Source organism: Sus scrofa, chromosome 14, assembly GCF_054392235.1.
Source record: "Sus scrofa isolate SSC_HxYL_T2T_F1_AM1 chromosome 14, Sscrofa_HxYL_maternal_Yorkshire_Landrace_v2.0, whole genome shotgun sequence".
Classification (NCBI taxonomy): Eukaryota; Metazoa; Chordata; class Mammalia; order Artiodactyla; family Suidae; genus Sus; species Sus scrofa.
In genome coordinates, this window is record NC_139396.1 from 43,845,675 (window position 1) to 43,869,937 (window position 24,263).

The window sequence follows — 24,263 nt, forward strand, 5'->3', positions numbered from 1 at the left end:
AACTCGGGATCCGAGTCAAGTCTGCGACCTACACCACAGCTCACAGCAACGGTGGATCCTTAACCCACTGAGTGAGGCCAGGAATAGAACCGGCAACCTCATGGTTCCAAGTCGGATTGGTTAACCACTGAGCCACGACGGGAACTCTGGCAACAATTTAAGAGTCCAAAGAATCAAGGTAAAGAGTTCCCTTGTGGCTCAGCAGGTTAAGGATTCAGTGTTGTCACTGCAGCACTCAGGTCTACTGATGAGACACAGGTTTGAGCCCTGGACGGAGAACTTCCACATGCTTTGGGCTCAGCCAAAAAAAAAAAAAAAAAAAAAAAAAAGAAAATCAAGGTATTAGCCAAAGCTATGAGAGTGACCTTCAGTTCTGATCACTGAGTATTTCTGCTTTCATATCTGCATAGCTGGAGAGCCACTGAAGCCTGATGGACCCCAAAACCAAAACATGAGTGAATTAAGCCAGATTTTCAGGGAATGTCTTTGAATCAAGGATTCTTTGAACCTGAACCAGTGAATATGCTGAAGTGATGGGAAGGGGCAGAGAGGAAAAGCTTCAACCAGGGAGAAGCTGCCAGTTCTTCTTGTACAGCTGCTGGGCTATGTTCTTTTTTTTTTTTTTTTTTTTGCTTTTTTAGGGCTGCACTTGCGGCATATGTAAGTTCCTAGGCTAGGGGGAGAATTGGAACTGCATTTGCTGGCCTACGCCACAGCCACAGCCACGCCAGATCTGAGCTGCATCTGCAACCTACAATACAGCTCATGGCAATGCCAGATCTGTAACCCACTGAGTGAGGCCAGGTATTGAACCCGCATCCTCATGGATACTAGTTGGGTTCGTTACTGCTGAGCCATGAGCGGAACTCCTTGGCTATGTTCTTGAGTATAGCATTTCCATTTGAACTAAAGGCCTGATTAGCCAGGCACATAGTGTCTCCAACACCGAGTCCAATAAGGTACTGTGATTTGCTTCTTTTCTATCCAAACTAAATTTCTTTGAAGAAATTTTATTTATTTATTTACTTTTGGCCATGCCCCACAGCATGCAGAAGTTCCTGGGCCAGGGATGGAACCCACGCCACAGCTGTAACCAAAGCCTCAGCAGTGACAACACCAGATCCTTCATCTGCTGAGCCATGAGATAACTCTGAGAAATTTTAAATTCTGGTCTTTCCTATGACCTGAATCTGAGACCAGGAGAGATGTACTTTCTTCTTCTTTTTATGGCTGCACCTGTGACATGTGGAAGTTCCCAGGCTAGGGGTCAAATTGGAAACACAGCTGCAGGCCTATGCCACAGTCATGACAACACCAGATCCAAGCCACGTCTGCGACCTTCACCCCAGCTTGTGGCAAAGCCAGATCCTTAACCCAGTGAGGGGGGCCAAGGATCAAACCCACACCCTCCCACGGTGTTGGATCCTGAATGTGCTGAGCCACAATGGGAACTCAAGGAGAGATGCACTTTATGACAAAGTTGACATGGAGTTCCTGGTGTGGCTCAGCAGGTTACAAACCCTTCTAGTAGTATCCATGAGGATGTAGATTCCATCCCTGGCCTCATTCACTGGGTTAAGGATCTGGAGTTGCTATGAGCTGTGGTGTAGGTTGGCTTGGATCCCCCATTACTGTGGCTGTGGCTGTAGCATAGGCCAGCAGCTGTAGTTCCGATTCGACCCCTAGCCTGGGAAATTCCATATGCCACGGGTGCAGCCCTAAAAAGCAAAAACAAACAACAACAAAAATCACCAAATGATGCAGTTTAAATTACACAAAGGAATATACAGTGAAAGATGTCTCCCTCGCTCCTTTGGGTGCCTTCTTCCACTTCGGAGGTCTCCGTCCGATATCGTCTGGTTCCTCTCAACCGCGCAGTCATGGACCGCACAGTCCATGACTCGGCTCCTGGCCCACCCGCACCAAGTCTTCGCCCACCGTTCACTTTCAGGCGTCCAGCACTGATGATCCTAGTGCAGCCTTTTTTGGAACACACACCTTATTTCTGCTAGATTCCAAAAGGCGGAATCGCTGAGTCAAAGGAAACGTGCGTTTGAAATGAAAAGACTATGTGTGCACCGCTGCCCTCCAAGAAGCGGTCCAATTTATACTCTTACGACTGGCAACGGAGATGCTTGCACTCTCCAGAGCCCTCCCAGGACACTAGCAACATTCTGATCGCGGAGAAAGAGACATCCGAAAGTTTCTACCTGCACTTATCTCGTCGTTTGTCACATATCTATAAGCCATCTGCCCTTCCAACGCGGCTTTGAGAATTTGCTTCGGTGCCCAATACCCAAGTTACTCAGTCCCTTTTGCCCGGACTTATCATGGCGTCGACGGCAGCTACTTCCGAGATCCTCGGAGATCTAGAGGTCTCGGCCAGCATCAAAGATGTCGTCCCGGCCCCATCCTCCGGTCTGCGCACGCTCGGCTCACCTCCCCACGTCCACTCTAGATGGCCACCGCCCCTGTTCCGCTCTAGCCGCCAGGCTCGGTGGTCGCCACCGCCCGCCAATCGTAGGGCGCGGACGCCGCTGGCCCCGCCCCGCGGATCAGCTGAGGGATCAGCGATGTCTGTTGACAGCAGCGGCGGCGGCGCGGCCGGTTCCGGGTTCCGCGCGGGGCGGGGGGTAAGCGGGCTGCTGGCGCGGGCGGGACGCGGGGGAGGCCGGCGGCGCGGCCCGCAGCAGCGTGGCGGGGGCGCCGAGGCCCGGGCAGCTGCGGGAGAAGCGGCGGCCCCAGCCCCCGCCTTTGCGGCCAGAGTCTCACCCGACGTTTCCGGGGCTCGTCAGATGTGAATCCGATGGAGCGGCCCGGGGAAGGAGAGCAGCTGCCGCAGCAGCAGCCGTGGGGGAGGCTCCTCCGCCTGGGCGCCGAGGAGGGCGAGCCGCACGTCCTCCTGAGAAAGCGGGAGTGGACCATCGGGCGGAGAAAAGGTACGGGGCGGAGGTGGGATGGGAGACATGGGACGGACTGAGGACGAGTCCGGGATGGGGGCGGTGGACGGAGGCCGAGTGCTGGGGGACCCGAGCAGGGGCCAGGGCGGAGATCTGGGGCCCGAGGACGAGAGCTGGGCAGGACGGGACCCACCGCGCTGTGGGAGGCCCCTGGGCGGGGCGCTCTGAGCTTTCCAGTTTTTCCAGTGTAGTGGGCTCTCCTGTAATAGCTACCATTTATTCACTTATTGCTCTGCCCAGTCACTTCTGAGTGCTTCGTACAGATTCTTTAATCCTCGTTACAGCTATATGAAGTGGTACATTAATTTATTACGTAGAAGTCAGTGTTTTCAAGTTCATTACCACCCAACGCGTCTTCTCAGACCTTAACGGAAAAGAAATCAATAGCAGAAGGAACACTGGAAAACCCACCGATATGTGCAAAATTAAATAACACCCTTAAACAGCCATTGGGTCAAAGAAATCAAAAGGGAAATTAGACAATACTTTGAGATAAATAAAATATAACATACCAAAACTTGGGGGTTGCAGGTAAGCAGTGCTCAAGGGAAATTTATAGGTGTAGGCAGCTACATTCAAAAAAAGATCTGGGAGTTTCAGTCGTGGCTCAGCAGTACCGAACCCAACTGGTATCCGAGAGGATGCAGGTTGGATACCTGGCCTCTCTCAGTGGGTTAGGGATCCGGGGTTGCCATGAGCTGTGGCATAGGTCTCAGACGGGGCTTGGATCCCGTGTTGCCCTGGGTGTGGTGTAGACCTGTAGCTACAGCTCCTATTAGACCCCTAGCCTGGGAACTTTCATTTGCCACACTTGAGGCTAAAAAAGAAGGAAAAAAAAGGATCTTGGAGTTCCTGCTTGGCGCAGTGGGCTCTGTGGTGTCTTAGGAGCTCACTGGGTCACAGGTTCGATCCCCTGTCTGGCACAGTGGGTTAAGGATCGGGTGTTGCTGCAGCTTTGGCTTAGATCTGACTGCTACTCGGATCTGCCCCTTGCCAAGAACTCTATATGCCACGCCCAGCTCTTAGAGTAGAGCTGCTTAAATACTTGTTGATTTAAAGAACAAAGGAAGCTAAGAAGTTGAAGAAAAGTCATACAACTAGTGAGAGAAAGTGCCCTCACCCTCCAAGCTTACTGCCTCTGGACTAGAGGGGACCATCTGCTAAGTTTCCTTGTAGCTTTTCTCCTGGGAGAGAGGGGCACTGATCGGGTCAACAGAAATATTTAGTTTGTCAATAATTTATCATTCTGACTTTATACTTTTAAATGGGAGAATGAGAAAGATTACTGTTTCATATTACCCATTGTGATGTACTTGCGTGTCTTTATCGCTTGGGTTTTTTTGGAAGGCAGTCTTAAATACCAAGATCAAGTTAATTTTTTTTAACAACTGTAAAAGCATTTATATATCTTCGTTAGAAGCTTTTGGAGGTGCATTAATTGTCTTTCTTTGGTGTAAAAGGAAGTTTGGTGAAGAGCAGAAGCCCTGGAGACATACTTCTTGGGTTTCCATGGGACACCACCTCTGTAAATTTCTTTGGCTAACAATTTACCTTTCTGTACCTTTGTACCTACTTTGTAGGTTCATTGTGAAGATTAAAAGAGATGGTAAGTAGAGTGCTTAGAAGGATCTTGGCTAAGAGTTAGCACCTAAAGTTAGCCATTGTTATTATAACAGAACACTATAGTAGCATTTTACATGTTAATGCAAGGAACAAAAATGTGCTGGTATCAACCTTTCCAGCAAAACATAAAGGTTGAGGTATTAGTCTGCCCTGGCTGCCATCATAAATACCACAGATCAGGAAGCTTAAACAACAGAAATTTCTTTCTCAGTTCTGGAGTCTAGGAAGCCCAAGCTCAAAGTGCCAGTCGATTTGTTTGAGAACCCTCTTCCTGGATGGCAGACAGCCGCCTGCTTCTCACTCTGTCCTCACCTTCTGGACACAGAGCTTTGGTGTCTCTCCCTTTTTTTGTATGAACCTCAGCCCTATCAGATTAAGTTCCCACCCCAATGATCTCATTTAACTTTCATCACTTCACCAGCCCACTCCCTAAACACAGTCACATGGGGTTGTGGGATAGGGTTTCAGTGTATGAATTTTAGGGGAACACAAGTTGTAGAACTTGGTTATGTTTATATTTATTTTAAAACTATTATAGGACTGCTCTATACAAGGCATTATTTTGAGGAAAAGGGAGGGCAGAGTTCACGTGTGTGGGAGGAAGTGGAGGAATTCGCCTTTCTGAAGAGCTCCCCATTCCCAGGGGGTGGCGGAATGTGCGCCAGCCGTGGAGAAATGAACCAGCTGAGTGACAGGCAGGGCACATACCAAGAGTAGAACTTGAGAACACAGTGTTTCAGTTCTAAACAGGGTGCTGATGTTCTGGTGTGGAGAGGCCTGTTTAATACCCATGCTGGTGACATGCAGCTAGCCTGGGTCTGGGTTGTGAAGAGACCATCCTGGTGGTTGTGCTGCAGGAAGGGGGATCCCCTTCTAGGAGTCTTGTCTAACACTCAGAAATGACTTGTCTGGAGTTCCCAGCGTGGCTTAGCAGTTAATGAACCTGGCTAGCATCCGTGAGGATTCGGGGTCCATCCCTGGCCTTACTCAGTGGGTTAAGGATCCAGCATTGCCATGAGCTGTGGTGTAGGTTGTAGACTCGACTTGAATCCCGTGTTGCTGTGGCTCTGGCATAGGTCAGCGGCTACAGCTCCAATTAGACCCCTAGTCTGGGAACCTCCATATGCTGCAGGTGTGGCCCTAAAAAGTACCCCCCCCAAAAAAAAGAAAAAAGAAAATGAATTGTTTGGAGTTCCCATCATGGCTCAGGGGTTAATAACCCCGACTAGCATCCATGAGGACGAGGGTTCAATCCCTGGCCTCATTCAGTGGGTTAAGGATCTGGCGTTGCCATGAGCTGTGGTGTAGGTCACAGACATGGCTCAGATCCTGCGTTGCTGTTGCTTCGGTGTATGCTGGCAGCTACAGCTCCTATTCAACCCCTAGCCTGGGAACCTCCATATGCCACAGGTGTGGCCCTAAAACAGCCAAAAAGAAAAAAAAAAAGAAAATGAATTGTCTGAGGAGACATACATGCTGACAAAGCAAAAGACTCTTGGGAGGGGATGCCCAAGTGGAGACCAGGGAACCCTGGAGAACTGCTATGCCACATGACTCGCAGTCTCTGGTTTTATGGGAATGAGGTTAGTTTTTGGGCTGCCTCTGGCCAATTGTCTTGCTGGGCCCACATTTAGTCTGGCTCAGGGTCCTTCCTGGTGGCGTGTGCACCCCACCCAAGACCGATTCTGGTGCTGAGGATCCTAGGAGGATAGTCATCTCCTCCCTCCTGTTGGCCCCTCCTGAATCCTCCCAGTCAGTCTTCAGGGCAGCACATAGTCCTTATCAGGGCCTCCTGCTGTGAGACAATTCCTGCAAGCAGCTATTAATCCTGCCTGGCCAAGGTGGGCAACGGTTAGGGTTACCTATGCCCAGTGCAGTGGATGATCTTGAGCACAGGTGAAATCGGCCTTGGAGAAATGTAACAAAGCACTTCCCGTAAATGTAGAATGCTGGTGCAAATAAGATGTCTAGTGTTTGGGAGACATAGTTCACACCTAGTGAAATTCACCCCTTTTAGGTGTTGAGTTTTGAGAAATGGATGTATCACTACAGTCAAGGTGGAGAACATTTCAGTCACCTCAAAGAGGTCCTGGTGGCCTTTTGGAGTCAGCTCCTGCCCCTGAGCCCTAGCTCCTGTCACCTACTGATCTGATTTCTCTCCCTGTAGTTCTGCCTTTTCCAGAATGTCAGCCAAGGGGCAGCCCACAGCACCACACCACAGTCTTTGGGTCTGGCTTCCTTCCCTTGGCTGCTACTTTTGAGGTTCATCTCTGGCAGTTTTGTGTATCGGTAGCTTGTGCCTGTGTTGCTGAGCGGTGTTCTGCAGGTTGTTTATTCATTCACCACATGTACTGCTTTCTACGTTTGGTTATTAAAAATAAAGTCACTGTAGATCTTAGTAGCTATAGCACAAACCTGTTATAAGCAAATTAGTGGCTCAATATTAAAACACTCCTGAAAGCTTTTATTCTTTTGACTTAAGGAAAGAAGAAAGTATTTGAGGATTTTCACCCTGGATTTAGTGCAGATGTAATGATTGTATTCAGCAATAGAGGCATCCTCCTTCTGTTTTCCATTTTCTTAGACATGCCCATGTGCCTTTAATAATTCACTCAGTCATATTTTCTGTGACCCTTAGTCATTGCTTCAATTTTGTGGTGATTTGTGAAACCTCAGATTACACAAAGAAGAAATTAAGGGCTAAGATACTGAAGATATTTAGGAAGCCCCTTTGTTTCTTTAAAGTTGTATAATTATCAGGCTCTCTGAGTATGTATGCATATTGTAAAAATGTCACCAAGACGCAGGTGATGTGTAACTGGAGGTGTTGGTGGGGTATATCTTCTAGGTAATGAGGAGTCAGAAGGGTTCAAGACGTAGTCTTCCTTCACTTTGGATTAACACTTAAATGCTTTTTTTTTTTTTTTTTTTTGTCTTTTTGCCTTTTCTAGGGCCGCTTTCTGTGGCATATGGAGGTTCCCAGGCTAGGAGTCCAATTGAAGCTGTAGCCATCGGCCTATGCCAGAGCCACAGCAACATGGGATCTGAGCCATGTCTGTGACCTACACCACAGCTCACAGCAACGCCAGATCCTTAACCCACTAAGCAAGACCAGGGATTGAAACCACAACCTCACGGTTCCTAGTCGGGTTCGTTAACCACTGAGCCACGATGGGAACTCCTGGATTAACACTTAAATGCTTTTTAAAAAATTTTTTTGTACTTAAGTCCTGTCTCTTTTTGCTGGCACAACATGGATCTTGATTTCCAATCTCATGCTCTGGTTAAGCAGAGGGTGGTGGTGTATGCGGGCCCCACAATCTTAAGCCAGCATGTCTCCTTTTCTGTTTTAGGTTGTGACCTTTCATTCCCTGGCAATAAACTGGTCTCTGGAGATCACTGTAAAATTGTAGTGGATGAAAAATCTGGTCAGGTGTCGCTGGAAGATACCAGGTAAGCTCCTTCTGAACTTCATTTCTGTTTCCTCTGGTAGCTTCAGGAAACTGACTTGAAGGCAGTGACTACGGATGAGAGACAAGGTCCTGCTTTCTGTAGCTCAGTAGTTGGCTAGGTGCTCAAGGTCCTGGGGGATGTATTTTCTGGTTTCACTTAGTGACACTTTAGGGTCTGTGACCCTTCTCAAAAGTGGTCAGATTTAAGCAAATATATCTCAGAAATAAGTAAGGCAGTGATACATTTTGGGTTCTTAACAACCTCTTCACATTAGACTTCTACTAATGAAAAAGTCCCTCCTTCCTCCCTCCCTTCCTTTCTTTCCCTTCTTCCTTCCTTACGTTCTCATGTGTATGTCTAGATCCATCTTATCTTTGTCAGTATTGTGTAATAACTTATTTGTCAGCTCCTTTACTGATGGGAATTTATTATTTTGACTTTTTCTGATTATAAATGACACTGTGGTGACTCTCCTCCAGAACCCTTTCCATTCAGGTCTAATTATTTTCTTGGGGTGCATTTATAGGAAGGAATGCTATGTCAGCAGGCACCTGTTTTAAGCCTGGTACAGGTGGCAGATTGCTTTCCATCAGAATCTTAATTGCATGCCTTTCCCACAGGATGTTTTTTTTAATCTTTATGAAGATCAAGTGCTATGAGATTCTTTAGTAACAAATGGTCTTAGGGATAGAAGACCAGAAGTTAGGTTTTATGAGGAAGAACTGATGCTGCCTTTCCTCCTTTCATAGGTAGCAGATCAAGTTCTTTACTTTTCTTTACGGTACATAGCGTACAGTAACAGTTTTGGTTCCAGAACCGCCTTTCTGCCTCAGGTCCTGGCTCTCCCACGCTGGCTGTGGCACAGTATTTGCTTCCTAGGGCTATTGTAACAAATCACCACAGTCTCAGTGGCTTAAAACCACACAAATCTATGATCTCTCAGGTGTGGAGCTTCAGAGTCCAACTCACTCCTCATTGGACTAAAACCATATTGGTGTCTGCTCTTTATGGAGGCCCCAGGGGAGAAGGGCTTTTCTAGCTACTAGACGTCACTGCTCTCCTGGGCTGAGGTGGCCATAGGGGCAGGGGCCTTCCAGGCAGAAGGAACTGCAGGTGCAAAGACCCCAGGCCTGAGCAGGAAGACCCCCAACACTACACTGGAGAGTCCAGACTTGAGCCTGAGGGCAGTGAGAGGGCACCCAAGGGCTTAAGCAGAAAAGGGAAAGCAGGGTTTTTTTGGTTAGAAAGAACTTGAGAACAGATTTTGGGAAGAGGCCTGGCAGCAGGGGCCTTGACAGGACAGTGGTGGCACTGCTGGGTTTTGTAAGAGTGGTGTCTCGCTAGGATGGCTGCCACAGCCCTTTGAGCACCCTCTGCCTAGGTCTGCTCCCACACGACAGTGGCCGAGCTGAGTAGGTGGGATGAAGACCAAGTGACTACATAGCCTGACCTACATACCATCCGGCCCTTTCCAGAAATCTATAGTGGAAGTTGGCTCAGAGGTGAAGATACAGCCTTTTCACCACTGGGGTCCTTAGCCTGTCACTGAAGTTAAGGCATGGGTGGATCCAGTGCCTAAAATTGGGTTGGTTTGCTCAGTTGCTGTGTTGGGCTTTTGTCAGCACACTGTTTCCCTTGCCTGCATATTGTCTTCGTCCACTCCTGACTTTCCATCTGATCTCCACACAGGAGCCCCTCCCCCAAAGGGCTTCCTGTCCCGTCTAACTTAGATTCCTGTGTCTTCCATCCAGCAGCATGGCCCCTGGTCAGCTGGGGAGACCTCCCAACCGCAGGGACTGGCGCTGACTCTCTTCTGCCCAGGACCCTCTCAGGAGGGATCAGTGCTCATCTGAAGAGTGAACTGAGCTGGGCTGTGGCTGCTGGAGGCGGGTGAGGGGTGGGGAGCTGTGTGGACAGAGGCAGGTTCTGAAGCAGGAGAGAAGCTAGAAATCACAGCCCAGGGCTGCTGGTCGGGCTGAGGCTCTGCTGGAAGCACCTGGAGGAGATCGTGGGGTTGGAACAGAAGAGATGTTACAATACCTGACAGTGGCATTGGGCTGGGAGTGGGGGACAACAGGAGGGCTTTTTCTAAGAGAATTGAACAGTAGCACTTGTGTATGTGTGCTGTTAAATATTTATGTCATTCCTGTGAGTATTTTTATCATCTTCTAAGTGGTAGTGATGAAAAATAATAATTTTATACAAAAATAAAAATGTCCTCGTAATAATTTTGTTAGAGGCCCACTTGAATCAGAAATAGCATTGAGGAGTTTCCATTGTGGCTCAGTGGTAATGGACCCGACTAGTATCCATGAGGATGTGGTTTCAATCCCTAGCCCTGCTCAGTGGGTTAAGGATCTGGCATTGCCATGAGCTGTGGTGTAGCTTTCAGATGCGGCTCGGATCTGGGGTTGCTGTGGCTATGATGTAGGCCAGCAGCTGCAGCTCTGATTCAACCCTTAGCCTGGGAACTTCCCTATGCCAAGGGTGTGGCCCGAAAGAAAGAAAGAAAGAAAGAAAGAAAGAAAATACCATCAAGATGAATATAACCCAACATTCTGACTTGCATTCAGAAATTCAGGTTGTTTCTGGAGTTCCCACTGTGTCTCAGCTGTTAAAGAACCTGACTAGTATCCATGAGGACTTGGGTTCGATCCCTGGCTTCACTCAGGGGATTAAGCTGTGGTATAGGTTGCGGAGACGGCTTAGATCTGGCGTTGCTGTGGCTGTGGTCTAGGCCAGCAGCTACAGCTCTGATTAACCCCCTAGCCTTGGAACTTCCATATGCCACGAGTATGGCCCTAAAAAGACAAAAAAAAAAAAAAAAAAATTCAGGTTGTTTCTAATATTATCTGATTGAATACTGTACATTCAAGTGAAGTTATGTGACAGAAAAATAAACTTTTAATGTTCACTTGGTTTTTTTCAAAATGGAAAAGATGTATAAATTAGAGAATAACAGATCAAATGAATGTTATTCTTTTTTTAAAAAATTCTTTTCTTTTAGGGCTGCACCTGTGACGTATGGAAGTTCCCAGGCTTGGGGTTGGATCCGAGTTGAAGCAAGGCCAGATCCTTTAACCTATGGAATGAAGCCAGGGATCAAACCTGCATCCTCATGGATACTAGTGGATCCATATTCTCCGTCCTCATGGATGCTAGTGGATTCTTTACCCACTGAGCCACAATGAGAACTCCCTGAATGTTATTCTTTTTAAAATTCAGATAATGTAAAGTGGCAAAAAAATAAAATCATCTATAATCCTGCCGCTGTGAACATTTTGATCAAGCTATCTGTATATTTAGGTGTTTTTTTTTTTTTTTTTTGTCTTTTTAGGGCCGTACCCATGGCATGTGGAAGTTCCCAGGCCAGAGGTCTAATTGGAGCTACAGATGCTGGCCTACACCACAGCCACAGCCACGAGGGATATGAGCCACATCTGCAACCTATACCACAGCTCACAGCAATGCTGGATCCTTAACCCACTGAGCAAGGCCAGGGATTGTACCCTCAACCTCATGGTTCTTAGATTCGTTTCCGCTGTGCTATGATGGGAACTCCTAATTTGATTTCTTTTTTAAATTTAACATTAGGAGTTCCCGTCGTGGCGCAGTGGTTAATGAATCCGACTAGGAACCATGAGGTTGCGGGTTCAGTCCCTGCCCTTGCTCAGTGGGTTAACGATCCGGTGTTGCCATGAGCTGTGGTGTAGGTTGCAGACACGGCTCGGATCCCGAGTTGCTGTGGCTCTGGTGTAGGCCGGTGGCTACAGCTCCGATTCGACCCCTAGCCTGGGAACCTCCATATGCCGCGGGAGCGGCCCAAAGAAATAGCAAAAAGACAAAAAAAAAAAAAAAAAAAAAAAAATTTAACATTATAAGTCTATAAACAGTTCTACATTATCATACTTTAAACAAAGAAACAGGTGTTCCCTGGTGGCCTAGTGATTAAAGGACCTGGCACTGTCACTGCTGTGGCATGAGTTTGATCCCGGCCCAGGAACTTCTCTACATGCCATGGGCACTGCCAAAAATAATAATAATAACAATAATAATGATGATAATAAATTTCAAAAAATAAAAAAACGCAAAAAACAAAAATGGTTAATGTTGAGCTGCTTTCCTAGTGGTTGTAAAAAAGGAAAATTTTAACTCCCAAGTTATTTTAAGTGGGATAAATTGCATTTTTTGTTGTATCCACAGCACTAATGGAACAGTAATTAACAAGCTGAAGGTTGTTAAGAAGCAGACCTGCCCCTTACAGACTGGAGATGTCATCTACTTGGTGTATAGGAAGAATGAGCCAGAACACAGTAAGAGAGAGGCTTCCTGGATGGGCACACATGTGGTGTGTGGTGGGGAAGCCCCAGCCATACCTGAGAGCATTGTGGGAAGGGAGTCTGTGGAAGCTGAAACTTCCCAAAGGAATGTTAGTATTAGCTACATTCCCTCTGGGGGCAGCGCAGGGCACACCCGTGGCATGCAGAAGTTCCTGGGCCAAGGATCGAACTTACACCTTAACAGTGACAATGCCGAGTCCTTAACTGCAAGGCCACCGGGGAACTCCCTACATTCCCTTTTTTGTTTACATAGTTTCTGTCGTGAGTGGTGTCTGATGGAGAATGGGAGTGTTGGAGTTCCCGTCGTGGCGCAGTGGTTAACGAATCTGACTAGGAACCATGAGGTTGCGGGTTCGGTCCCTGCCCTTGCTCAGTGGGTTAACGATCCGGCGTTGCTGTGAGCTGTGGTGTAGGTCGCAGACGTGGCTCGGATCCTGCGTTGCTGTGGCTCTGGCGTAGGCTGGCAGCTACAGCTCTGATTAGACCCCTAGCCTGGGAACCTCCATATGCCGCAGGAGCGGCCCAAGAAATGGCAAAAAGACAAAAAAAAAAAAAAAAAAAAAAAAAAAGAGAATGGGAGTGTTGACCTTGAAGTCTGAACCCCAGCCATTCCTCCAAAACACCGCCATGGTTATGAGCCCTGAATCTCAGAATGGTGGCCCAGGAGAAGTGAATGGGAATGGGTGAGATGACAGTGGAAGAAATGGAGTTGGGAGAGTTAGACATAGGAGAAGGGGCCGGAGGCCACTGAGGGCTCTGCCTTCCTAGAGTCACAGGAGACATCAGGGTTGGACTGGACTCCATCAGGGATTTCCCAGCTCTGGGCATCGCTGTTTGTGTTTGGGGAAGAAGGATGATAAGAGGACATGGAGAGTTAGGGGAGTCCTTCGAAGGTTCCCAGGAATAGGAGGAAGGGGGCAGATTGTTCCCTAGGTTGTTCTTAGTAGGCAGAGGCAGTCCCTGGCCATGAGGATCTTGTGTCTTCTTCTGCTGGTTTGAAATGACAAGCAGGGCATAGATTCATCACATCCTTATTGCTTTGCTTCCCTTAGCCTCCTGACTGCAGGCATTTATTTTTCCTGAGGCTTTTTTTTTTTTTTTTTTTTTTTTTTTTTTTGCCACACCTGTGGCATGCAGAAGTTCCCAGGCCAGGGATCAAACCTGCCAGTATCCCAGCAGTGACAATGCTGGATTCTTAACCCACTGTGCCACCAGGGAGCTCCCAGCCTTATTTATTTTAAACTCAGTTAAGGGGACTTCTGTTGTGGTTCAGTGATTAACGAACTCGACTAGTATCCATGAGGATGTAGGTTTGATCCCTGGCCTCGCTCAGTGGGTTAAGGATCTGGCATTGCCATGAGCTGTGGTATAGGTCACAGATGCAGCTCAGATCCTGCATTGCTGTGGCTGGGGCGTAGGCTGGCAGCTACAGTTCCAATTCAACCCGTAGCCTGGGAACATCCATATGCTGCCGGTGCGGCCCTAAAAGACAAAAATAAATTAAAATAAAATCTATTTTAAAAATAAATAAATAAAAAGTAAACTCGGTTAAGATGTTTGGGATCACTTACTTTAGAATCCCTTAAACTGGCAACCACAGATATGAACCGATAGGTCGAAACAGTCGGCAAGGACAGAGTGACTGTGGGGTCACGGGAGGGAGGAGCAGAGAAAAAGGTGTTGTTGCCCAGTGTGTGCCTGACGCTGCTCTGACCAATGGGTTTCCTTTAGATGTGGCATACCTCTACGAATCCCTAAGTGAGAAGCAAGGCTTGACAAGGGACTCCTCTGGTAAGTGAGATTGCTGGACATGTGGATTCTTGGCAGGAGAGTAGTAGTGCTCTGCCTGTGCCCTCAATTGTGCTCTTGCTCCTCTTGTGCTTACAGAAGCGAATAAAGAAAATGTGTTCCATGTGACCAAAGATACCTCAGGTGCAGGGCAAGGCGATGGTCCCCAGGTCCTACCGTCATCGCCCGCCACTCAGGGGTGCTTTGAGGAACCACAGCCATCAACGTCGACGTCAGACCTCTTCCCCACGGCCTCTACCTCTTCCGTGGAGCCCACTTCTGCAGGGCGAGGACCGCCCTCTAGCTCCGGTAAGAGAGGCACCTTGGGGTGGTAGCCACGTGGCTGCTAGTTCACTAACTGCCTTGTGCTTCTGAGGTGACAGACACGCCCCTGAGGGGTTCAGAGGTGGCTGGCTATAGTGAGGTAAACTCAAGAAAAGGGCTGAAGGTCAGGAATTATAGTACTGTGGTATTTTTTATAGGTTGTAATGCGCATACTGTAAAAAATTACACAAAGGGTACACTTTGGTTTTTTTTTTTTAATGACATCTTGGATTAACTGCACCTAGTATGAATCAGTGGTGCCATAAACTGCTGTCTTTTCTGCGAGGCAAGTGAGTCAGAATTTCTCTTTGTCTCTCTCACAGGCTCCAGAGGTGCAGGTGCCTCCCCAAAAGGGTGTGGTCTATCTGTGACCAGTGGTGACATTGCCAGCTTCCCCTCGGCCCTCCCAGATAGGGAGGGAGCCCCCTTTCCTCTGTCAGAATCCCAGGATCAGGAAGATCTGGAGCCCGTCAAGAAGAGAATAAAAGCAGGTCAGAGCCCTGTGATTCTGTATCCTTCGTACCCCAACAACTCTGTCCCTCTGCAGAAGCCGAAGGCACTGTCCTAGGCTCTTCCAGATGGCAGTCCAGGCCTTTTTTTTCATGCTCATACTGTTGGGATTGAACTGTTTTTACTGTCAGGATATGCTCTTGGTCTGGAAACTGCATTCTCCAGTTGCAACGCTGTCTTGATAGGACAACCAGTTTTTAAGACTGTATTATCTTTAAGTGATAGTTTGAACCTTCGCATTAAAGGTGATTTAGGGAAAAGTCTACACCTTAAAAGCCAAAGTTGAGGGAATTCCTATTGTGGCTGAATGGGTTATGAACCCAACTAGTATCCATGAGGATGCAGGTTCGATCCCTGGCCTCACTCAGTGGGTAAGGATCCGGCATTGCCATGAGCTGCTGTGTAGGGTCACAGATGTGGCTTAGATCCCATGTGGCTTTGGCTGTGGCTTAGGCCAGCAGCTGCAGCTCCAGTTTGGCCCCTTGCCTGGGAACTTCCATATGCTGCAGGCGCAGCCCTAAAAAGTATAAATAAATACCAAAGTTAGGAGTTCCTTGGTGGCTCAGCAGGTTAAGGAGCCAGTGTTATCACTGCTGTGGCTTGAGAAACTTCCATGTGCCTTCGGTGTTGCCAAAAATAAAAAATAGAAAGTCAAAGTTTAAGAGATTGAAAAAAAAAAAATTTGGGAGTATTGCTGGTAGGACAGTAGCTGTGAGGCAGGCCTGAGAGAGGCCCACGGATTGGAGCAGTGTGACAGGAAGCCTCCAGGAGGGAGGGCCTCAGAAAGAAGCTGAATTGTCTTCTGTATTGAGTGGAGAATTGAATTGATTGGCCTGGGGAGATACGGAATGAAGCAGCAACAGGTACCTGAAAAAAAATAAGCAAGCAGGAGTTCCTTTCATGGCTCAGTGCTAACTAACCTAACTATTATCCATGAGGATGCAGGTTCGATCCCTGGCCTCGCTCGGTGGGTTAAGGATCTGGCATTGCCATGAGCTGTGGTAGAGGTCACAGATGCAGCTCGGATCTGGTGTTGCTGTGGCTGTGGCATAGGCTGGCTGGTGTAGCTCTGATTCGACCCCTAGCCTGGAAGTTTTCATATGCCACAGGTGTGGCCCTAAAAAGACAAAACTTTTTAAAAAGCAAGTACAGTAGTTCCCGTTGTGGCTCAGTGGTTAATGAATCCAACTAGGAACCATGAAGTAAAGGGTTCGATCCCTGGCCTTGCTCAGTGGGTTAAGGATCTGGCGTTGCTATGAGCTGTGGTGTAGGTCACAGACACGGCTCAGATCCTGCATTACTATGGCTCTGGCATAGGCCAACGGCTACAGCTCCGATTAGACCCCTAGCCTGGGAACATCCAAATGCCATGGGTGTGGCCCTAGAAAAGACAAAAAGAAAAAAAAAAAGTATAAAGATCAAACCATTTTTAACTCAGAACAATTGTATAAAGAAGAAAACTTAATTATAATGCTTGGATGGGCAGTGAATACTTAAACATAATAATGTAAATACAATATATTGAGCCAATAATTGTGTTAGAATAGTATCGGGAAGGAGGCCCTCCTTCTCTGCTTCAACAGATGTGATGCCGTGTTAGTGGCCAAAAAATAATAATAGTAAAATAAAAATAAGATACAATGAGGACAAAGTCTTCTGTCCACAGGTCAAGGTATCTGTTTCCTCCATGGTTGTGATGGTCAGAACGTGTCCCTTTCCCTCCTTTCCCTTGCAGATGGGGAGCCCCACCTGAAGCTGCCCATGTTGGTGGCAGACCAGTGCCGGGATGCCCAGGCCAGCCTGGACGTCAGGGCTGCAGCCACGAAGCCAGATAAGATGGAGGAGACACTCACGTGCATCATCTGCCAGGACCTACTGCACGATTGTGTGAGGTACGTGTGTTGGAGGGACACACGTAGGGTGAGGAGGTAGGGCTCAGAGGAACAGGCCTGGGGGTCACTTTTGGGGTTATCCGCTGAGTTTACTGCAGCCTTTCTGTTTATGGGGCCAACAAGCTGGAAACCTGGCCAGGTAACCGAGGCCAATCAGACCTATGGAACTAAGGTGCGGTGGCTCTGACTTCAGTGGCCTGGTCCCCTCAGAGGTGGAGCTGGCGAGCTGTACCCAGTGGTCAGTGTCCCTCGTTAAAGAAATGCAGTAGTTAACATGGAGTGACCCTGGGCTATACAACAATAGATCCCTGTTGCTTATCTATTTTATATAGAGTAATGTGTATATATATGTTAATCCCAACCTCCCAATTTATTCCTCATCCCCACCTTTCCCTTTGATAATCATAAACTTGGTTTCAAAATCATTGAGTCAGTTTCTGTTTTGTAACTAAGTTCTTTTGTATCATTTTAAATGAAATTACCCATTTAAAGTCTGCAGAGATATTTAGTACATGAAAGATGTTGTGCGGTGCGGACCATTACTTCTGGCTCCTTTGAAATATCACCCACAAAGGTGACACTGAACCAGCAATCATCACTCTTGCTCCCTCTCCCTCCCTGCCCTTGGCCACCAATGGTCTGCTTTCTACCTCCATTGATCTACCTCTTCAGGATATTTCATATAAATGGAGCCACATCATTCGTGACCTTTTATGCTTGGTTTTTTCCACTTAGCACAGTTTTTGAGGATCAGAAACATTGTAGCATGTGTCCACATTGCATTCTTCTTTATGATTGAGTAACATGCCATTGTCTGTTCAAACAACAAAGCGTTTTATCTGTTTATCTGCTAGTGGCTATTGCCCTGAGTTGTGTCTACCTTTTGGCTATTGTGAATAGTGGTACTATGAACATGTGTGTACATGCATTTATTTGCATCCTTGGTTTAAATTTTCTTAGGTATATGTCTAGGAGAGAAATTGCTATCGGCAAAAGGCCGTCACACCCAGGAGTTAGCCCAGAGGGAGCAATTCAGGAAATCCTGCTGTGTGAGCCGTGTTCTACACACCCACATCACACTCCCTGTTAATAAAAGAAGTCTTTAAAGAGGACTCCTTATTGGGTTTATTCTCTTGAAGACCCTATCTGTGTGTATCCTTGAACAGGCAAACATATTTATACTTTATTCTGCTAAGCCTAAAATATAAAATATTTAAAATAAAGACAAACATTCCAAAGGGGAAAAAAACAAAAACAAAAACATGGAGTGAATGTCCCAGAACGAAGATCTGGACATAGCTTACGGCAAACCCTCTTATCTGTGGGAACTTAAGACTTAGAATCTGTCCGAAAACTGGCTATGTTTTGATTTATTTATTTATTTATTTTTGGCAGTGCCTTTGGCATGCAGAAGTTCCCAGGCCAGGGATAGACTGCACGCCACAGCAGTGACAATGCCAGATTTCTAACCACCAGGACATCAGGGAACTCCTGAAGTTCGGTTTAGAGCAGGTCTTTTCCACACCCGGTGTCTCCACTCTTCTCATTCCTGATACTTACTCTCTGTCCCTCTTGGAGCCATGTGGCCTCTCGTTTCTTACAGTTGACAAGCACAGAGTTAGAGCAGTTGAGAATGAATGCCATGGTTTTGCACAGGCACTATTTCTCAGGTGGGTTGTGAGAGGCTGTTGGTATCCCCCTGTGTCACCTGAGGATGCAGCCCTGGCCAAGTACCTGAGAAGCATAGGCCTGGGTCTGGCTGAGTCAGAAGAGCACAGGGGTCTGGGCAGTTATCTCATTTTTCTGTTTTGTACCCAAACCTCTGAGCAGGGCCCCCTCTGCCTCTGGGGAAGGCAGCAGCATGATGCTGGGTCCCTGGCCCTGGCGTCCGGGCCTGCTGCACTGGGTGGGCAGGTGCTCGGTCCTCAACTGCTCTGCAGCTCTGACAGTGTGTCCCTGTGCCCTCAGCCTGCAGCCCTGCATGCACACCTTCTGTGCCGCCTGCTACTCAGGCTGGATGGAGCGTTCCACCCTGTGCCCCACCTGCCGCTGTCCAGTGGAGCGGATCTGTAAAAACCACATCCTCAACAACCTGGTGGAGGCGTACCTGCTGCAGCACCCAGACAAGGGCCGCAGTGAGGAGGACGTGCGCAGCATGGCTGCGCGGAACAAGATCACTCAGGACATGCTGCAGCCCAAGGTCAGACGGGCCTTCTCTGACGAGGAGGGGAGTTCTGAGGACCTACTGGAGTTGTCAGATGTGGACAGTGAAGCCTCGGACGTTAGGTGAGCCTTTTAGGGGCAGGCCGAGCAGTGCGGGCCAGGTGGTCTGGGCTACTGCAACCTGGTGGCGGTGTCACCAGTCTTGTGCTGAGGACGCCACTTGCTCAGGTGACTGTAATGAGGCTTGCTCACTACCCTGCCTCCTATGATAGCCTTTTGTTTTAGGAATACATGGAACATTTGTTGTGTTTTTTTTATTGCTCATCTGTTGTTTTTTAAGTGTATTAAGCTATAACTGACATACAGCTGTATATACGTTCAAGGTGTCCAGCATAATATTTTGGCCTATTTACTATGAGAGGATTGCCATAGTAAGTGGTTGATCCCCTTTTATTTGCTGAGTTCTCGTCAAGTGCCCTGACTGACCGGCTGAGACACCACATAAGCACACTTATTCTCTGTGCTTAACTGGTGAGGCATGAGTCCTATGACGTAAGTTGCTGTATTATCACCTGTCCAGATGCTGTTGTACAAATGCCATGAGGCTGAGAGGATGCATTTCTAGGAGACCTTATTCTGTCTCCTGCAGAATATTGATGTTCTCTGACTCAGAAGTCCAGGGTATGAATTCTGCATTGAGGCTATAATATTTAAAAAGAGAAAAAATACCCCCCCCATTATCTTTGTTTCTTTTCACAAAGTTTTTCCCATGATGGTCAAGCAAAAGAAGAAAACAAAAAAAATCACTTTAGTATGGACTTATTTTTTGGTCTTTTCAGGGCTGCACCTGCAGCATATGGAGGTTACCAGACTAAAGGTCGAATCAGAGCTACAGCTGCCACCTGCAATACAGCCACAGCAATGCAGGATCTGAGCCGTGTCTGTGACCTACACCACAGCTCATGGCAATGCCAGATCCTTAACCCACTGAGCGAGGCCAGGGATCTAACCTGATCCTCATGGAGACTAGTCAGGTTCTTTGTCCACTGAGCCACAATGGGAACTCCCTAGTATGGACATTTTATTGTGTGTTACTCAGGCCATACGTTTGGGTAGTCACACATTAAGTCTTTTTTTTTTTTTTTTTTGGTCTTTTTAAGGCCGAACATGGCGGCATATGGAAGTTCCCAGGCTAGGGGTCCAATTGGGAACTGTAAGTGCAGGCCTACACCACAGCCACAGCAATGCCAGATCTGAGCCACGTCTGTAACCTACACCACTGCTCATGGCAACACCAGAGCCTTAACCCAGTGAACGAGGCCAGGGATCGAACCTATGTCCTCTTGGATGCTAGTCAGATTCGTTTCCACTAAGCCACGACAGGAGCTCCATGCTCTTTTTTTTTTTTTTTTTTTTCTTTTTAGCATTTGTTAAATTTTTTGTAATGTTTGAATTTAAGAGGAAAGCCACAGTGCATATCCTGCATTTATAGTTTTGTGCACATGTCCAGTTATTCCTTGGGATACGTGCGTGGAAGGGGGAGGCTCAGCTCAGGAGTCTCACTGAGAGGGCACCTTGCTGGACTTCTGACATCTGTCATCAGATGCCCATCAGAAAGGTCCTCGTGTAGTTCTCATGTGGCACTGTGAGTTAAGGATCCTGCATCACTGCAGTTGTGTAAGTTGCAACTTGCAGCTCCGGTTCCATCCCTGGCCCAGGAACTTCCAAGTGCTGGGGGTGTAGCCAAAAAACCCCAAACAAACAGAAAGGTCCTAGTGATGGGTCTCCTTGGGATGTGTTGTGGTGAGAATGGGACAGGAAGGTGTCTTTTTCTCATTTACATGTTTATCTCACAAGTGCCATTGATCATCTTTTCACTGTTTGTGTGTTTTCTGGTCAGGTCTTGCCTAGTTGTCCTGTGGGTGGCAGGCTCAGGAGGGCATCCTCTGACTGAGACGAGGAAAGAGTGCATGGACCTCTTTCCTGCAGATTCTGTTTTACTGCTGGGTAGACAGTTAGGAGGTGCAGGGATTCCACTGCTGGTTGGACAGCCCCTGAGCAGAGCAGCATCCAAGCAAGCACATTTAGCTCAGATTTGAATGAAGGGAAGGGTGTTTCCTGGCAGCCGAGTGTCGCCCAGCATCAAACCCGGGAGAGCAGATCCTGCCCAGTGTGTGGCTGGAATGACTTCGCCCCAGGGGATGGTGCTGGGAATTGAGGGGCGAGGGGTAGACATCTCAGAGGCCCAGGAGTGGCCGAGGGAGCTGGGTGGTGGCAGGGAGCAGAGCCCACCCACCGCTGCTGTGCAGGATGAGCGCCAAGCAGCACCGGGTGAGGGCGTCTCCTTCCTCTTGGCAGACACTGGGTGGTGGCAGCTGGTGCAGAGCTGAGACATGGCAGTGGGACATGAGCCACAAGCTGGGGTCTGGGTCTTGTCACCACCCACCACAGCAGCAAGTTCGGGCAACACCTCATTCCTCAAGCTCCCGTGTGCGCTTTCCTTGCAGCCAGCCCTACATTGTGTGCCGGCAGTGCCCTGAGTACCGAAGGCAGGCCGGGCAGCCTCTTCCCTGCCCTGGTCCTGGCAGTGAACCGGGGGCACCACAGGCCCCCTCGGAGGCACCATCAACATCGACCAGCGTCACAACAGGTGAGACAGCCACACCTTCTTTGCTGTCCCAGCCACTTGGGATGTGGGCAGCCTTTCTGCTGGCCCCTCTCTGCTCTTTCTTGCCCACGTCAAGTGGTCCCACCACCTTCTATAGTCCCTTTCTTCTTATACCTGTTTTGGGCTGAGAAACCAGATAATTAACTTGGTTGTCTGTGGGCCTCTGCTTTGGGACACCTGAGGATTCAGTCCTGGATTTAACGCTTCCCCCCCGAGCCCGCTGCCTCAGGACAGTTGGTGTCCTGACTGTGTTTGACAAAGCCCAAATGACCATCACACGTGGGCCTCTCCAGTGAGGGACTGGCCTCTTTCCAGAATAGGTCATGATGTCACCAGAGCCGCCCTGAGCATCTGTTCGCTGTCTGTTCCAGTGGGCAGGTTCCCAAGCGCCATCAAGAAAGGGAAAGCATGGGAGTTCCCACTGTGGCTCCGCTGTAACAAACCCGACTAGTATCTATGAGGACTCGGGTTCAATCCCTGGCCTTGCTCAGTGGGCTAAGGGTCTAGCGTTGTGGTGAGCTGTGGTGTAGGTTGCAGATGCGGCTCAGATCCAGTGTTGCTGCGGCTGTGGTGACTCTGGCTCATGGCCCCACATGTTGTAGGGCCTGGCCTCTTCTTAGCCACTGTCAGCCTGAGCCTGTCAGGTATTGTAACCCAGAGCCACATTCTAAACTATCTGCCAGGACACAGTGCCATGGCCCTCGGAGGTTTTCCTGCAAACTCTGCATGTGGGCATGGCTGGGGCAGTGTGTGGACGTCCCTTTGGGACTGGTAGCGAGTGTGCCTGCACAGACAGCCTTCTGTGGGGTCTGAGATTGCCTGGGGGCTGAGCTGCATGGGCACAGGTCCTGGTGCAGGGTCAACTGGCAGAAAGCGAGTATAGAAATTGCTTCAGTGTTCCATGGTGTGTGCTTTATGGCCTGCCCTTCCTTTATAGGAAATGGTAGAAAACCTTCAAGTGATCGTTGAAATCTGGCTGCAGCTACTGAACCAAAAGATAACTTTGGTCGCTTTTCAGTCTATTTAAACTTTATCATTTAAATGGTAGCCTGCCACTTGGCTGTTGAGACTAGATCTGAATTCTGTCCAGGTTTTCCTGCAGGTCTGTGTCTTCATGTGTACTTGGTAACTGCCCCTCTTTTTTTTTTTTTCTTTTTAGGGCAGCACCCGCGACATATGGAAGTTTCCAAGCTAGGGGTCAAATGAAGCTACAGGTGCTGGCGTACATCACCGCCACAGCCACACTGCCCCCAAGCAGTGTCTGTGACCTATGCTGCTGTTCATGGCAATACCAGATCTTTAACCCACTGAGTGAGGCCAGGGATCCAACCTGCATCCTCATGGGTACTAGTCGGGTTCGTTACTGCTGAACCACAACAGGATCTCAAGTAGCCTCTCTCATGACATGCCTTAAGCTGCTCTTGCTGCCTGTATGCTGGAGGTGGTAGCGGCAGTGGCAGCCTGAGCTCTTGTCTGTTCTGCAGCCCAGGACTACGTGTGCGCCCTGCAGGGAAGCCACGCCATCTGCACCTGCTGCTTCCAGCCTATGCCGGACCGGAGGGCGGAACGCGAGCGGGACCCCCGAATCGCCCCCCAGCAGTGTGAGTGAGGGTGTGCATGTGCACATGCACCCTCTGCCTGAGGACCTTCCCCACCACAGACCCTCCCCACCGTGCAGCCTCTCCTGTGTGTCCTTCCAGTGCAGGTTTCTTAGGCATTGACTTTTGTGTGTGGTGGGAAGTAGGGACGTAGTTGTGTTTTTTCCAGCTGTGTAATCGGTAGTCCCTGCATGACCATCCTGAACAGCTTGTGTTCTCCCACCAATTCGTGCCCATGCACTGAAGTTCCATACAAGGAACATATGACCATACACCATAAACTGAAGTTCCATATAGTGGTGGTTCTTACTCTGGATCCTGTATCTGACATTTGTCCCACATTGGGGCCATAGTAGTTCTCCTCTGTCTAGCAGATGAACTGTGGCATTTTAATTGGCAGTTTGGGGATTACTGTGAAAATTGGGCTTGTTGTTGCTTTAACAGTTACATGGACCTACTCCTCTCCTTGCTGGGTGGTGTGACTGGCGATCATGCTCTGTGTCCACAGGTGCCGTTTGCCTGCAGCCCTTTTGCCACCTGTACTGGGGCTGTGCCCGGACCGGCTGCCTCGGCTGCCTGGCCCCATTCTGCGGTAATGCCACCCTGCCGCCAAGCTGCTTTGCCGTTCTGGTGGCCTTGAGGGTAGTGACGGAGTGGCCACGTGCTCAAGGAGAGGCCACGTGGGTCACCACACATTCGATCCCTTTCCCTGGCGGGCTGTGCAGCTTTGCCATTTTAGGCGTGTCAGCAAGTGTTAGTATAAAACCAAGGAGGAGCAGAACAGGGGGATGCGGAATTATACACAAGGGCCCCCACTAAGACACAAGGCCTGGCTGCCACGTCCGGACTCCATGGCCCCAGATCAGGAGCTGTGCAGACTGGCTGATTCAGAGGGGACTGGAACAGAAGGGCTTTTACTCTCTCTGCTTAAAGTTGCATTTTGT

The 24,263-nt window shown here is 48.6% G+C and overlaps 1 protein-coding gene across 11 annotated transcripts in view; it reads left to right on the plus strand.

Annotated features, from left to right (window-relative positions):
• The first annotated feature begins 1,754 nt into the window (after positions 1–1,754).
• The window catches only part of CHFR (checkpoint with forkhead and ring finger domains), a 30,291-nt gene continuing 7,782 nt past the window's right edge, over positions 1,755–24,263 (plus strand). For 5 of the 11 annotated variants that reach the window (XR_014825809.1, XR_014825807.1, XR_014825808.1 and 2 more), the window contains exons 1-12: positions 2,566–2,633; positions 2,796–2,939; positions 7,937–8,036; positions 12,240–12,349; positions 14,108–14,167; positions 14,264–14,473; positions 14,812–14,979; positions 16,734–16,890; positions 18,859–19,176; positions 21,561–21,703; positions 23,206–23,322; positions 23,828–23,911. Coding sequence is in view for 7 of the 11 variants with exons in the window: in XM_001928455.7 (XP_001928490.1) it covers positions 2,807–2,939; positions 7,937–8,036; positions 12,240–12,349; positions 14,108–14,167; positions 14,264–14,473; positions 14,812–14,979; positions 16,734–16,890; positions 18,859–19,176; positions 21,561–21,703; positions 23,206–23,322; positions 23,828–23,911 (1,600 nt within the window). In the remaining 4 variants the exon portion in view is untranslated. Of the gene's footprint in view, positions 2,940–4,420; positions 4,464–5,517; positions 5,540–7,936; positions 8,037–12,239; positions 12,350–14,107; positions 14,168–14,263; positions 14,474–14,811; positions 14,980–16,733; positions 16,891–18,858; positions 19,177–21,560; positions 21,704–23,205; positions 23,323–23,827; positions 23,912–24,263 lie in introns of all 11 variants that reach the window. The other 6 variants (XR_014825810.1, XM_084993417.1, XM_084993419.1 and 3 more) reach the window with 3 other exon arrangements.